Source organism: Staurois parvus, unplaced genomic scaffold (genome assembly GCF_062004578.1).
Source record: "Staurois parvus isolate SC_StPar_1 unplaced genomic scaffold, SC_StPar_1.0 ptg000699l, whole genome shotgun sequence".
Taxonomy (NCBI): Eukaryota; Metazoa; Chordata; class Amphibia; order Anura; family Ranidae; genus Staurois; species Staurois parvus.
In genome coordinates, this window is record NW_028318495.1 from 463,195 (window position 1) to 476,767 (window position 13,573).

General features: G+C 46.1%; 1 protein-coding gene across 12 annotated transcripts in view; it reads right to left on the reverse strand.

Annotated features, from left to right (window-relative positions):
* ZMYND8 (zinc finger MYND-type containing 8) overlaps positions 1–13,573 on the reverse strand; it is a 132,526-nt gene that overhangs the window by 48,548 nt on the left and 70,405 nt on the right. For 10 of the 12 annotated variants that reach the window (XM_089653117.1, XM_089653125.1, XM_089653126.1 and 7 more), the window contains 2 exons: positions 8,943–9,091; positions 2,252–2,470 (listed from right to left, as the gene is read on the reverse strand). In XM_089653117.1, coding sequence (XP_089509243.1) covers positions 2,252–2,470; positions 8,943–9,091 — 368 coding nt within the window. The remainder of the gene's footprint in view (positions 1–2,251; positions 2,471–8,942; positions 9,092–13,573) is intronic. The other 2 variants (XM_089653124.1, XM_089653128.1) reach the window with 1 other exon arrangement.

The following is a 13,573-nucleotide window of genomic DNA, read 5'->3' on the forward strand; positions in this document are numbered from 1 at the left end:
GGATAATGCACTAGGGGTTTGCGCCATCTGTCCGTTCTTTTTCACTTCTGTATAAAAACCAATCAGCTTCTGACCTCAGCTTGTCCAATTATAGTGGCTGTAAAGGCTGAAGGTTTTTTACCTTTGTGTATTCTATGCATGTAGGTAAAAAACCTTCTGTGTGCAGCAACACCCCCAGCCCCCTCAATACGTAACTGAGCCCCATCGCGATCCAGCAATGTGAATGACAGCCTCGGCTGTCCCAGGTCTCTGCCTCCTCATTGGCTGAGACAGCAAGCGGGAGCCATTGGCCGTCAATCACAGCCAGTCAATCAATGAATGGTAAGAGGGTGCAGGGCCAAACCACAGCTGTGTGTGTGAATGGACGGAATAGAGGGTGCCCCCATAGCAAGCTGCTTGCTGTGGGGGAACCCAACAGGAGGGAGGGGCCAGGAGAGTCTGCGGGGGACCCGAGATGAGGAAGATCCAGGCTGCTCTGTGCAAAACTACTACACACAGCAGGTAAGTATAACATGTTTGTTATCCCCCCCGCCCCCCAAAAAAAATGAATCTTCAGAATCACTTTAAGCTTTGGTAGAAAATCCTGGAAGCTGATTGGATTCTATGCAGAAGTGAGCCTGATTTTGCTCTTTCCAACTTTAGTAAATAAGCCTGTGTGTATTAGGCTCCACGCACACTGGGGGGCGGGGGCGTTAGCTGTGTAAAGTCTCGATAACAAAAATTGCAATTTTCTGTGTTTTTGTATTAGCGTTTAGCCACGTTTTTTCACTTTTTTTTTAACCAAAAGAAAAAAACATTTTTTATTTAGTCAAAAAAAGTCTAAAAACACTGGTTTGCCGCAATTTTCCGCATTTTTCAGCGTTACGGTGTTTTTACAGCTAAAAATCTCCTCTAGAAAACACGCTAGTCCTGTTATTTTTTTACAGATCAAAAACACCCCTGCCAAAAAACGTTGATCACAGTCTCTGTGGGCACGGACACCTAGGAGAACATGCTGGGGGGTTACTGGCTGTAGAAAGAAATGGCAAAAGCCAAAAACAGCCGCTGTAAAAACGTCCCGTGTGCAGGAGGACTAAACATCTGATGTAGTGCAATACCTGTTGCTGATTGGTTGGCTGTATGCATGGTGTAGTAATATTGTGTGTAATGGAAAAAAAAATGTATATCTATCTATCTATCATCTATCTATTATCTATCTATCTATCTATCTATTATCTATCTATTATCTATCTATCTATCTATTATCTATCTATCATCTATCTATTATCTATCTATCTATCTATCTATCTATCTATCTATCTATTATCTATCTATCATCTATCTATTATCTATCTATTATCTATCTATTATCTATCTATCTATCTATCTATTATCTATCTATTATCTATCTATCTATTATCTATCTATTATCTATCTATCTATTATCTATCTATTATCTATCTATCTATCTATCTATCTATTATCTATCTATCATCTATCTATTATCTATCTATTATCTATCTATCTATCTATTATCTATTATCTATCTATCTATCTATTATCTATCTATCATCTATCTATCTATCTATTATCTATCTATTATCTATCTATCTATCTATCTATTATCTATCTATCATCTATCTATCTATCTATTATCTATCTATTATCTATCTATTATCTATCTATCTATCTATTATCTATCTATTATCTATCTATTATCTATCTATTATCTATCTATTATCTATCTATCTATTATCTATCTATCTATTATCTATCTATCTATTATCTATCTATCTATCTATCTATCTATCTATCTATCTATTATCTATCTATCTATCTATTATCTATCTATTATCTATTATCTATCTATCTATCATCTATTATCTATTATCTATCTATCTATTATCTATTATCTATCTATTATCTATCTATTATCTATCTATCTATCTATTATCTATCTATCTATCTATCTATTATCTATCTATTATCTATCTATCCCTCCCATATCTATCTATTTCCTCAACAACAATAATTATAACTATCACTCATCATCCTCATTGTACAGGACAACACATGGGAACTACTTGCTTACCGTAGCGGATTTATTTCCGTTTCAAAAAGAACTAACTTGGCAAAAGCCAGAAGTCAATCCAAGTTCCTGCAAGGAGAGGGTGTTTTGGGCCATTTCTGAGCGCCATTATTGAATACCCAAACCTGGAGTTCTCCTGTCAGATAATCAAAGTGTGCATCACAACATGATGGGGGGCCTCACCTCACATTCAGGACAAAACCAGTCGCCCTCAGGCTCAGCGGTCAGTTTCAGACACTTAGCGTGATAAACTCTTGGGCAGAGCTCACAGCATAGAACTTGACCTTCTCGGTGACAAACCCAGCAGTAGAAGTCATTGCGCCCGTCCTGCGGTACAACATCAACAGGGTCTGTGGTGAGTGGCTGCTTCATATAGTAAAACGGACCATGTCTTAGCTCTGACTGGAATGTAGGCAAGAGAGACAGGATTGGGTTCAAAACACATGTGCATGGACAAAACACCGCAACTAAAAAAAGAAAAGGTCAACGTACAGTAAGCAAAGCAAATAAAATAGTAAACTTACATGCATGCGTGTGAGAAGTACAGTGCCTGGCTGACGCCATAGTCATCCCTTTACCCACCAACCACAATCTTCCTACTCTGAGCAGATACACGGTTATGAAGAGCGGGCGGCCTACTGTAATATCTAGCAGGCTGAAAAGCCCTCAGAGGTCAGGATGTGGCAAACAAATTCATTTTAAGCAGAAGAACCGTCTTCACATAATGCAGGCCATAGACGAGTTGAAAGACGGACGTTTTATTAAAAAAAAAAAAAAAAAAAACGGCCGATTTTCGTACCGTCTAGTGCCGGCATTTAATTACTTTTGCCCCTTGCAGAGAGCTCCGCTATTATATTTAACATGAAAAAGTCCTGCGATTGCAACAATGTATCCATTTCGGATACAGATGTTTTTATTCGGATACAAATGGATACATTGTTGCAACCTCAATACTTTTCATATAAAATATAATAGTGGACTGAAATTTTTCTTTTTCTTCTTCTTGCAGGTCACGGCTCATGCGCAGATTTTTTTATCGGTAAAACGATCGGCCGATTTGTTTCCAACTTTACTAATAAAAAAAATGTGCCAAAACCCCGAAAAATGGCCGACCAATTAACCCACTAACGTTGCGAGAATCGGCTGATTTTCGACCCGTCTATGGCCTGCATAATTTATCCAGCAAAGAGCAAGGATGATCGGAGAAGTGCCAAAACCACAAGAGCCAGATGGAATCTGATTGGCTGCTGTGAGTTACTGTACTTTGACCAACGGCTGGGCCATTATTCTGTCCGGCTGCCATAATATCAAATTGTAAATGCCAATCCACACCATGAATGAATAGAAGTGAACATTTCCGCCGCGTGGTGCATTTTAAATGAATGTCAAACCTGAAACTTTCTTTTTTTTTTTTTTTTTTACTTCTGAAAAGGGTCGGGAAAGGTTTGAACCGGTTTCCACTTTTTAAATGCTACTGGGGGCCCCTTTAGAGAGATTTCCTCTTACTTCCTGTTCTGTTTTTACCAGATAGGAAATGAGAAAAAATTCATCAACAGGTAAACTGACCGAAATAAACACCTGACAGGGGTTCCAGCCTTATTCTACACTATATATGAATACAAAAAATAATAAAAGTTTTCATGTTGATCTGTTAGAGAGTCGCACTCACTTCCTGTCTTGTGAACGGTTGTCAGCGGTACAGGAAGTGAGGGTGAATCTCTCTAGACTGACATACAATTAAGCCAGTCATAGATGGATCAAATCTTGGCCAGGTTAAGTGTTGTATCGCCTCCTTACTGCCTGCTTTAACCCCTTGGACCCCCGCAGCATTGTGTGCAATTGCAGGACACTTGCGGAGCTTCACATCGGTTGCAAAAGGGGGTATAATCCTGCTGCCCCATTTGTACCAACCCTACTACTGCCTCTGCAGGTATAAAGTAGGAGCAGCTGGGGGGCAGCAAAACCACGGCTGAAGCACAGATTTTTACAACCTCCTAGCTGCTAGTGTGAACGAGCCCTAAGTGTAGAGAAAAAGAGAGAGATTCAATCAGATCTGAATTATTTGTTATGGGCAATCACACTGAGCTCTGTCAAAATGGCAACAGAATTCGAGCTGACCAATGAATGCCATTGGGTGACATATGTCAAACACCAGGCCCGGGGGCCGAATCTGGACTGCCAGGCCTTGTTATGTGGCCCTCATATCCACTTTTGCAAGCAGAACTCCACGTCTGGTTGTCACCTTCTGCTCCAGTACCCCGCTGTCACTTGTAAACACAGAAGCCTTCTGGGGTTACAAGGGACAGCTTTGCTCTCAGAGGCTCTACAGATCCCTACACATGCTGACGGTGGGGAGAGATCTCCAGAATCTGAGGGAGAGAACGATCCCCCTGCAAGGTGAGGAAGAGCAGCCTGCAAAGAGAGGGATGAGAGTCAGGCCAGGAAGGAGAGAGAGATGCAAGGAAGCTTTGGGGGGTTTGGGGGTTACACACCCTGCACTCTATACACAGAACCCTGAACTCTGTACGCAGCGCACCCCCAAACCCTGCGCTCTGTACGCAGCGCACCCCCAAACCCTGCGCTCTGTACGCAGCGCACCCCCGAACCCTGCGCTCTGTACGCGGCGCACCCCCAAACCGTGCGCTCTGTACGCAGCGCACCCCCGAACCCTGCGCTCTGTACGCAGCGCACCCCCGAACCCTGCGCTCTGTACGCAGCGCACCCCCGAACCCTGCGCTCTGTACGCAGCGCACCCCCGAACCCTGCGCTCTGTACGCAGCGCACCACCGAACTCTGCGCTCTGTACGCAGCGCACCCCTGAACTCTGCGCTCTGTACGCAGCGCACCCCTGAACTCTGCGCTCTGTACGCAGCGCACCCCTGAACTCTGCGCTCTGTACGCAGCGCACCCCTGAACTCTGCGCTCTGTACGCAGCGCACCCCTGAACTCTGCGCTCTGTACGCAGCGCACCCCTGAACTCTGCGCTCTGTACGCAGCGCACCCCTGAACTCTGCGCTCTGTACGCAGCGCACCCCTGAACTCTGCGCTCTGTACGCAGCGCACCCCTGAACTCTGCGCTCTGTACGCAGCGCACCCCTGAACCCTGCGCTCTGTACGCAGCGCACCCCTGAACCCTGCGCTCTGTACGCAGCGCACCCCTGAACCCTGCGCTCTGTACGCAGCGCACCCCTGAACCCTGCGCTCTGTACGCAGCGCACCCCTGAACTCTGCGCTCTGTACGCAGCGCACCCCTGAACTCTGCGCTCTGTACGCAGCGCACCCCTGAACTCTGCGCTCTGTACGCAGCGCACCCCTGAACTCTGCGCTCTGTACGCAGCGCACCCCTGAACTCTGCGCTCTATACGCAGCGCACCCCTGAACTCTGCGCTCTGTACGCAGCGCACCCCTGAACTCTGCGCTCTGTACGCAGCGCACCCCTGAACTCTGCGCTCTGTACGCAGGGCAACCTTTCACTCTGTACATAGCACACTCCAGATACAACTGGCCCTTTGAGGGCAACCAGACTGCTGATTTGGCCAATGATGAAATTGAGTTTGACATCCCTGCATTAGGCAGTCTAACACACTTCCAATTTTAAAAAATTTCAGCCAGGCAGTGTACATAAAACATTTCTTAATGCAGTTAAATAAAACAAATACAGAAACCAGCACATACACAAGAAAATATAAATGAAAGTTCAGCAAAATGAAACAAATAAAATACTGAAATATCCATCAACAAAGCATTCCTCCTGACAGCGGAGTTCACACAGTCCTAGTACAGGAAGTTGTACCCATTAGATTGCATCTCCAGGCTGCCCTATACAGCCCCCCCCCATAACACTTCCCCCAGGTTTATTACACGCAGGGTTTGTTTACTCCATTCTCATTATATGGAAATTCGCACAGAAATAAACACAATGGACTTTGTTTTGTAAAAGGAAACAACATTTACGGCTTCAATGTAGCAGAAAAGAAAAAAAAAACAAAACAAATGTTGCTAATTTTGTATATAATGGAGAAGATCTATCAAGAAGGATGCACAAAGGATCAGTGCGTAACTTTGTGTGCGTCTCATTTACAGGTTTCCATGTACGGTTGTAACCGGTTTTTTCTCATATAAGCCCCGAATATACGAATATAATTGGTATTGCTCTCGGTAAAATACTTGTAGTATCAACTTGTCAATAGTTTAGATTTTTTAAATCTGATCTTCAGGCAGACAGAGGACACAAAGCGATGCAGCTCTGTATGTAGAAGGTTCGGTCACACATGCAGAGAGGAGGAGAGATCAGACTGACAGAGAGATGACCTCATCAGTCTGCTACTTCTCCTTTCACTGTCCAATTGCAGGCTGGGGGAGGGACCAGAGCTTAAAGTTAAAGCGGTATTAAACCCAAAATCGAAATTGTAATATATTTCAGCTTGTCTATCATTAGATGTGGCAACTGCATTAGTTTTCCTTTTTTTTAGGCTTTACCAATGATGGGGCACTATTCCTCCCACTAATACCAATGATGGGGCACTATTCCTCCCACTGACACCAATGATGGGGCACTATTCCTCCCACTGACACCAATGATGGGGCACTATTCCTCCCACTGACACCAATGATGGGCCACTATTCCTCCCGCTGACACCAATGATGGGGCACTATTCCTCCCACTGACACCAATGATGGGGCACTATTCCTCCCACTGATACCAATGATGGGGCACTATTCCTCCCACTGACACCAATGATGGGGCACTATTCCTCCCACTGACACCAATGATGGGGCACTATTCCTCCCACTGACACCAATGATGGGGCACTATTCCTGCCACTGATACCAATGATGGGGGACTATTCCTCCCACTGACACCAATGATGGGGCACTATTCCTCCCACTGACACCAATGATGGGGCGCTATTCCTGCCACTGACACCAATGATGGTGCACTACTCCTCCCACTGATATCAATGATGGGGCACTATTCCTCCCACTGACACCAATGATGGGACACTATTCCTGCCACTGACACCAATGATGGGGCACTATTCCTCCCACTGACACCAATGATGGGCCACTATTCCTCCCACTGACATCAATGATGGGGCACTATTCCTCCCACTGATATCAATGACGGGACACTATTCCTCCCACTGACACCAATGATGGGACACTATTCCTCCCACTGACACCAATGATGGGACACTATTCCTGCCACTGACACCAATGATGGGACACTATTCCTGCCACTGACACCAATGATGGGACACTATTCCTGCCACTGACACCAATGATGGGACACTATTCCTGCCACTGACACCAATGATGGGACACTATTCCTGCCACTGACACCAATGAAGAGGCACTATTCCCCCCACTTATACCAATGATGGGGCACTATTCCTCCCACTGACACCAATGATGAGGCAATGCTCCTCCAACTGACACCAATGATGGGGAAAGAACTGAGCCTCAACATAGCCCATGGGGTGTCCTCCAGGAATCTTACTAGGATAACATATCACATCTATCTTGGGAAGTCTAGAGAGATGAAGATCACAGAAATGCAATTCATCTTGATCCTGTGAAGCAGAGGAGGAAGAAGTATTCAGCAGGGTGTACTGATCCCATGCAGCCACCATAGCATCCACTGCTTCTGCTAAGGGATCCCTGTAACTGTAACTTCAACTGTCCATTTTGATGTTAAACCAGGAGGGCAGGAGGTCCACATCTGGCAGCCCCCACCTGGGACACAGGTCCTGGAGCACTGACAGTTGTAAGGACCATTCCCACAGGTCTAGGTGCTGCAAGCTGAGTGAGTCTGCCTGCTTACTGTCTACACCTGGGATGTACAGATTGGACAAGCCCAGGACATGAAGTACTGCCCAGGACAGTACCCGTCTGCCTCTCTTGCTATGGCAAGACTTCTGGTTCCTTCCTGATGGGTGATGTAAGCCACTACAATGGTGCTGCCTAACTCACTCTGGGTCAGATGACCTCCCAGTAGGATAGCCCAATGCAGCAGACAGATACATTTCCTGAAGCTTCAGGATGTTGATCGAGAGACTAGACCTCCCCAACAAAGCTCCCTACATGGACAAAATGCCCAGGACACTCCCAAACCCGACAGACTAGCATCTGTCTAGAGAATCTTCCAAAAGACTGTAAGAAGGACTTCCCCAACTCTAGAGCCAGATTCCTAAACTAGAAAGCCGGGGACAACCTGGCTCTCAGTGCCAAACAAATTGGTGTGTCCAGGGGCCTGAGTTCTCCCATGACTGGAGAATATTGCGATGTAGAGGTCTGGAGTGAAAATGGGAAAAAAGGATTGCCTTGAAGGAAGCCACCATCAGGCCCAAAACTCTTCTGCATAAAGTGGAGAGCCCGATACCTCCTGGAGGTCGAATCTGAGAATCGAACTTTTGTGCTTTGTAAGAAACACTCTGGTCCAAGCTGTGTCCAGGACTAGACCCAGATACTCAAACTAGACCCAGATAAGAGTTGGTTCCAGAGATGATTTACGATGGTTCAGGAAAAAACGATGAAAGCAACATAGAAAAGTGTCTTGCTTAAAATAAAAAAAAAAGAAAGAAAAAGGTGCTACCAAAAAACAACGGAGGGGAAAAAAAAAAACTTTCATCCTCCCAGGTCACTAGCAAAAAACTGAGACAGGTTGGTTATTCCGGGCTGGATTACCATCTTTTTTATCTTTTCCAGTGCCCAATCCTCCTGAAGGAAGCAATATATGTTAGACACTTCCCATGTCCCCCAATGGGTGGAAAAAAAAAAATGGTTATTTTTTTGGTGGCAGAAATGACACTCTGCAGGTGACCCCAACAGATACACAGGACAAGGAGCCATACGATGCCATCACCGGCCATACCTGGTCCTTATTGTGACTGTTTAACATTCCCGGTTTCTTTTTCTTTTTACTGGGGCTGGCGGAGGCATCCTGAGGGGAGTGTCCATTGGATGAATGCTGCGGACTGGGGAGCTTCCTCTTCTGTCCTGGACGCTCGGCAGAGCCGGGGGCTGAAACACAAGAAGAAGAATTATATCACAGGCTATATCTAGGCAAATCAAGCAGGTGAGCAACTAGAATATTTCCCCATTGTGCTTGCTCCTGCTGTCCTCTGATAGCTCCGGAGTTCCAGCACACTAATCAACATCAGGAGAGACAGATCACAGCTGCTGAAAGTGTTTTTTCCACCATCCTGAGGAAGTGGCCATTGTAGTGCCATGAAACGCGTTGATGGTGTTTTATACAATTCCGTGAGCAGTAAATATCGAATTATTAAGAGTCCACGTCTTAACTTCTTGGCATTCAGGGGCCTCTGCTGACACCACTCTCCCATTTCTTGGGGTGCTAAGACCTCTTACTGTGAATACACTGGAATCCTGAGACCACAGAGTGAAGAGCGACCTTCCTCTGCAGAGGGGCAGGTGTATTCCCTGCAGGTGTTCCGGGTTGTATGATCCCACATCAGGGAGCTCAGCAACCTCACAGATATGGGTACACCATAGCATTTGACTTTTCCTTCCTAGATCATATCCAATAAACCACAAGGAACTCCCCCACGGCCTCTGTCATTCTTTTATCTTTGGAGGTCCCCCAATTATCTTCTGAAAGCTGTACAGGGATCAGCAACAATCGGGCCACTTAAAATCGGTTTCCTTCCTAAACAATCTGTATACACACGGCTTTTGCCTATGGAGTTCGTTCAAACAAACCCTTCAAAAGTAAATATTCGGAAGAGCCTGCTCCCTAGGTTAGGACAGCTTAGACCAGGGGTGTCAAACCAGTGGCCCTCCAGCTGTTGCGAAACTACAAGTCCCATCATGCCTCTGCCTTTGGGAATCACGCTTGTAACTGTCAATCTTGCAATGCCTCATGGGACTTGTAGTTTGGCAAAAGCTTCCTCCTGTTCCACTATCCCCTCCCTCCTAGATTGTAAGCTCCAAGGAGCAGGGCCCTCGAACCCCTCGTGTATTGTATTGTTACTGTATTGCCTCATGTACTGTCCCCCACTACATTGTACAGCGCTGAGCGAACTTTGTGGTGCTATATAAATACTGTATAATAATAAAAAGCTGGAGGGCCACCAGTTTCACACCCGTGGCTTAGAGATGTGGACACTTTTGCAATCACAGACGGCATTATAGAATCTATACTCTCACTGGCCACTTTATTCGGTCCACCTTGTTAGTCTCGGGATGGACCCCCTATTTCTTTCATTCTTCGTGGCATAGACCCAACAAGGTGTTGGAAACGTTCCTCAGAAATTTGGGTCCATATTGATATGATGGCATCACACAGTTGCTGTAGATTTGTGGGCTGCACATCCATGATGGGAATCTCCCGTTCCACCACATCCCAAAGGGGCTCTATTGGATGGAGATCTGGTGACTGTGGAGGCCATTGGAGTCCAGTGACCTCATTGTCGTCCAGTGACCTCATTGTCATGTTCAAGAAACCAGTTGGAGATGATTTGAGCTTTGTGGCATGGAGCATTATCCTGCTGGAAGGAGCCATCAGAAGATGGGGACATTGGAGTCATCAAGGGATGGACATGGTCAGCAACAATACTCAGGTAGGCCGTGGGGTTTAAACTATGCTCGTTGGGGTTTAAACACTGGTGCACGTTGTCATGTGATTCAACAGTTTCAAGTCGCATTAACAGACAAGTTGCACCCCGCAATGGAACCATCTAAAATGCAACCCCAACACTGACAGTCGCACCGACTTTGAAAGTAGTTCCTGCACTACTTTTTGCGATTTCACTTGCATAGACATCTCTGGATGAAGTTGCACAGATGTCTTCCGAGTCGTACTGACATGCAACTTTGAAATCGTGCAACTTTAGTGAAGCCACACGATTCCAAAGTCGGATCCGGTGTGAACCCGGGCTAAACGCTGCAGCTTGAAAACCACCACTAACCTAAAGCAGTGTGCACGGGCACATAGGAGACTGTTGGCGCCATATAAATCCTGTATAATAATAACCCCCCTCCCACAGCTCCCATGCAGCTGGGAAGAGAGGGAAAAAAAGCAGGGTTTGTCTTCTCAGAGAATAGGTGCAGGAACCCCCCCTTCTGTCTGAACCACTTCTCGTCTCCGCCCCCCTATTCACCTCTGATCACCATCCCTTGGATCCACCCCTACCCACCTCCCAGTACCGCCCCTTACAAAGAATATCATTTTGTGGTGCTAAGTAATTTGTATGGAATTTGCTAATGATAATAAACACAACAATAGACCCCCAGCAGCAACAGCATCTCTCTTAACAGCCAACATCAATAGACTATCAAACAGCCAGCAACAATAGACCCTCCCTTCCAGATCTCTTCCAGAAACAATAGATCCCCCACCAGCAACAATAAACCTCCCCAGTTATAGACCCTCCCTCAACAGTAGATCTTTTCCAGAAACAATAGACCCCCCCACCATCAGCAATAGACCTCCCCAGCAACAATAGACCCTCCCTCAACAGTAGATCGTTTCCAGAAACAATAGACCCCCCACCATCAGCAATAGACCTCCCTCAACAGTAGATCTTTTCCAGAAACAATAGACCCCCCACCAGCAGCAATAGACCTTCCCTCAACAGTAGATCTCTTCCAGAAACAATAGACCCCCCACCAGCAGCAATAGACCTCCCCAGCAACAATAGATCCTCTCTCAACAGTAGATCTCTTCCAGAAACAATAGATCTCCCACCAGCAACAATAAACCTCCCAGCCATAGACCCTCCCTCAACAGTAGATCTTTTCCAGAAACAATAGACCCCCCATCATCAGCAATAGACCTCCCCAGCAACAATAGACCTTCCCTCAACAGTAAATCTTTTCCAGAAACAATAGACCCTCCCCCACCAGAAGCAATAGACCTCCCCAGCAACAATAGACCTTCCCTCAACAGTAGATCTTTTCCAGAAACAATAGACCTCCCCATCATCAGCAATAGACCTCCCCAGCAACAATAGACCTTCCCTCAACAGTAGATCTCTTGCAGAAACAATAGACCCCCCACCATCAGCAATAGACCTCCCCAGCAGCAACAGACCTCCCCAGCAACAATCGACCCTCCCTTAACAGTAGATCTCTTCCAGGAACAAGAGATCCCCCACCAGCAAGTAATCCCCAGCAGCCAACATCAACAGACCCTCCAACACACCTCAGCAGCCATTGCCAATATATAAATTCAGTGCGTTTCCTGACGATCCCACTAAAAAAGCCCTGAAAAGGGTATTTCTGTTTTTTGTATCTATACACAAATGTTTTGCACTGAATGGGTTGGTGAGGGTTTTACTGCGACGACAGAAACATGAAGTTGCCATAGTTGTTCTTAAGTCCTCCTGCACGCGGGACATTCTTACAGCGGCTGTTTTTGGCTTTTGACGTTTTTTTCTACAGCCAGTAAACCCCCCCCCAGCATGTTCTCCTCAGTGTCTGTGAACACAGACTGGAATCAACGTCCCCCCCCCCCCAGTGTGCATGGAGCCTGAAGGTGCCTTCTCTGTGCCTGTCATCACTATTCTTCCTCTTGTAAGGGGATCACTGGGACAGGCACAGGCCCATCAGTCCTGACATCTATTGTGCACATGCCTGTTACAGGTCAGCAAGTCACCAAGCGGCAGCTTCCATGTAAAATACAGGACACCGGAGAGCTCGGAATCCAGCAGGACTCCATCTTGCCGTCACGTGGCCTCAGGGCCAAAAAGAAAGCAGAGGTCAAAACTTAACAAGGACTTCCAACAAAGGCCGTCTGTTTATCAGATCTTCATTACCTTTGTCAGTAACAGCATAGAGCTCCCTTTGTGAAGGGCAGAGACTTATTTTATTACAGCAGTTTATCAAGTTGTACAATTTTGGAATTCTATATCCAGAAGAAACACAACACAGACTGAGAAAAAAAAATGGCATCCGGTTATATTTAATCAGATTTTTTTTTTTAAGGTATATTTACTATACTTGCAGGTCACTGTACATTAGTGTGATGGTCAGTGGGAAGAAAGATATTACATTTGTGGTCAGTGGGAAGAATCCCTGCTAACCCTAGGTTCACATCTGTGCGGCCCGCGATTTGTGCGGGCACAAGAGCCCGTTCATATGAAAGGTCACCTCTTCCCCTGGGGACACACAGAGAAGAAGTCCCTGCACTACTTGGGAAATCGCAGCCCGCACGGGCACTAGTTGCGATTTCCAGGGCGGGCGGCGTGTCATTAGAATTATTGGAACCCGCCTGTGGATCCCGCATTATTCTGTGTGGGGAAAAGGAAATACTATACAGCAGCCTTTCTCACCCAGGGTTCCAGAAGACCTTACAGTTCATTTAGAGGTTGCTAGGGGTCCCGTGAGTAATGAGCAGTTCCTGCTTCTTATATAAGTTCCCACTGACACCGTTGATCTTTTTTGCTCTCTGTAAGGCTTGGTTAACATCTGTGTGGGTGCTGCGGCCGCAGGTATTTGTGCTGGTCCTGCTTTCCTCTGTGTGGGTGGTGCGGCTGCAGGTAT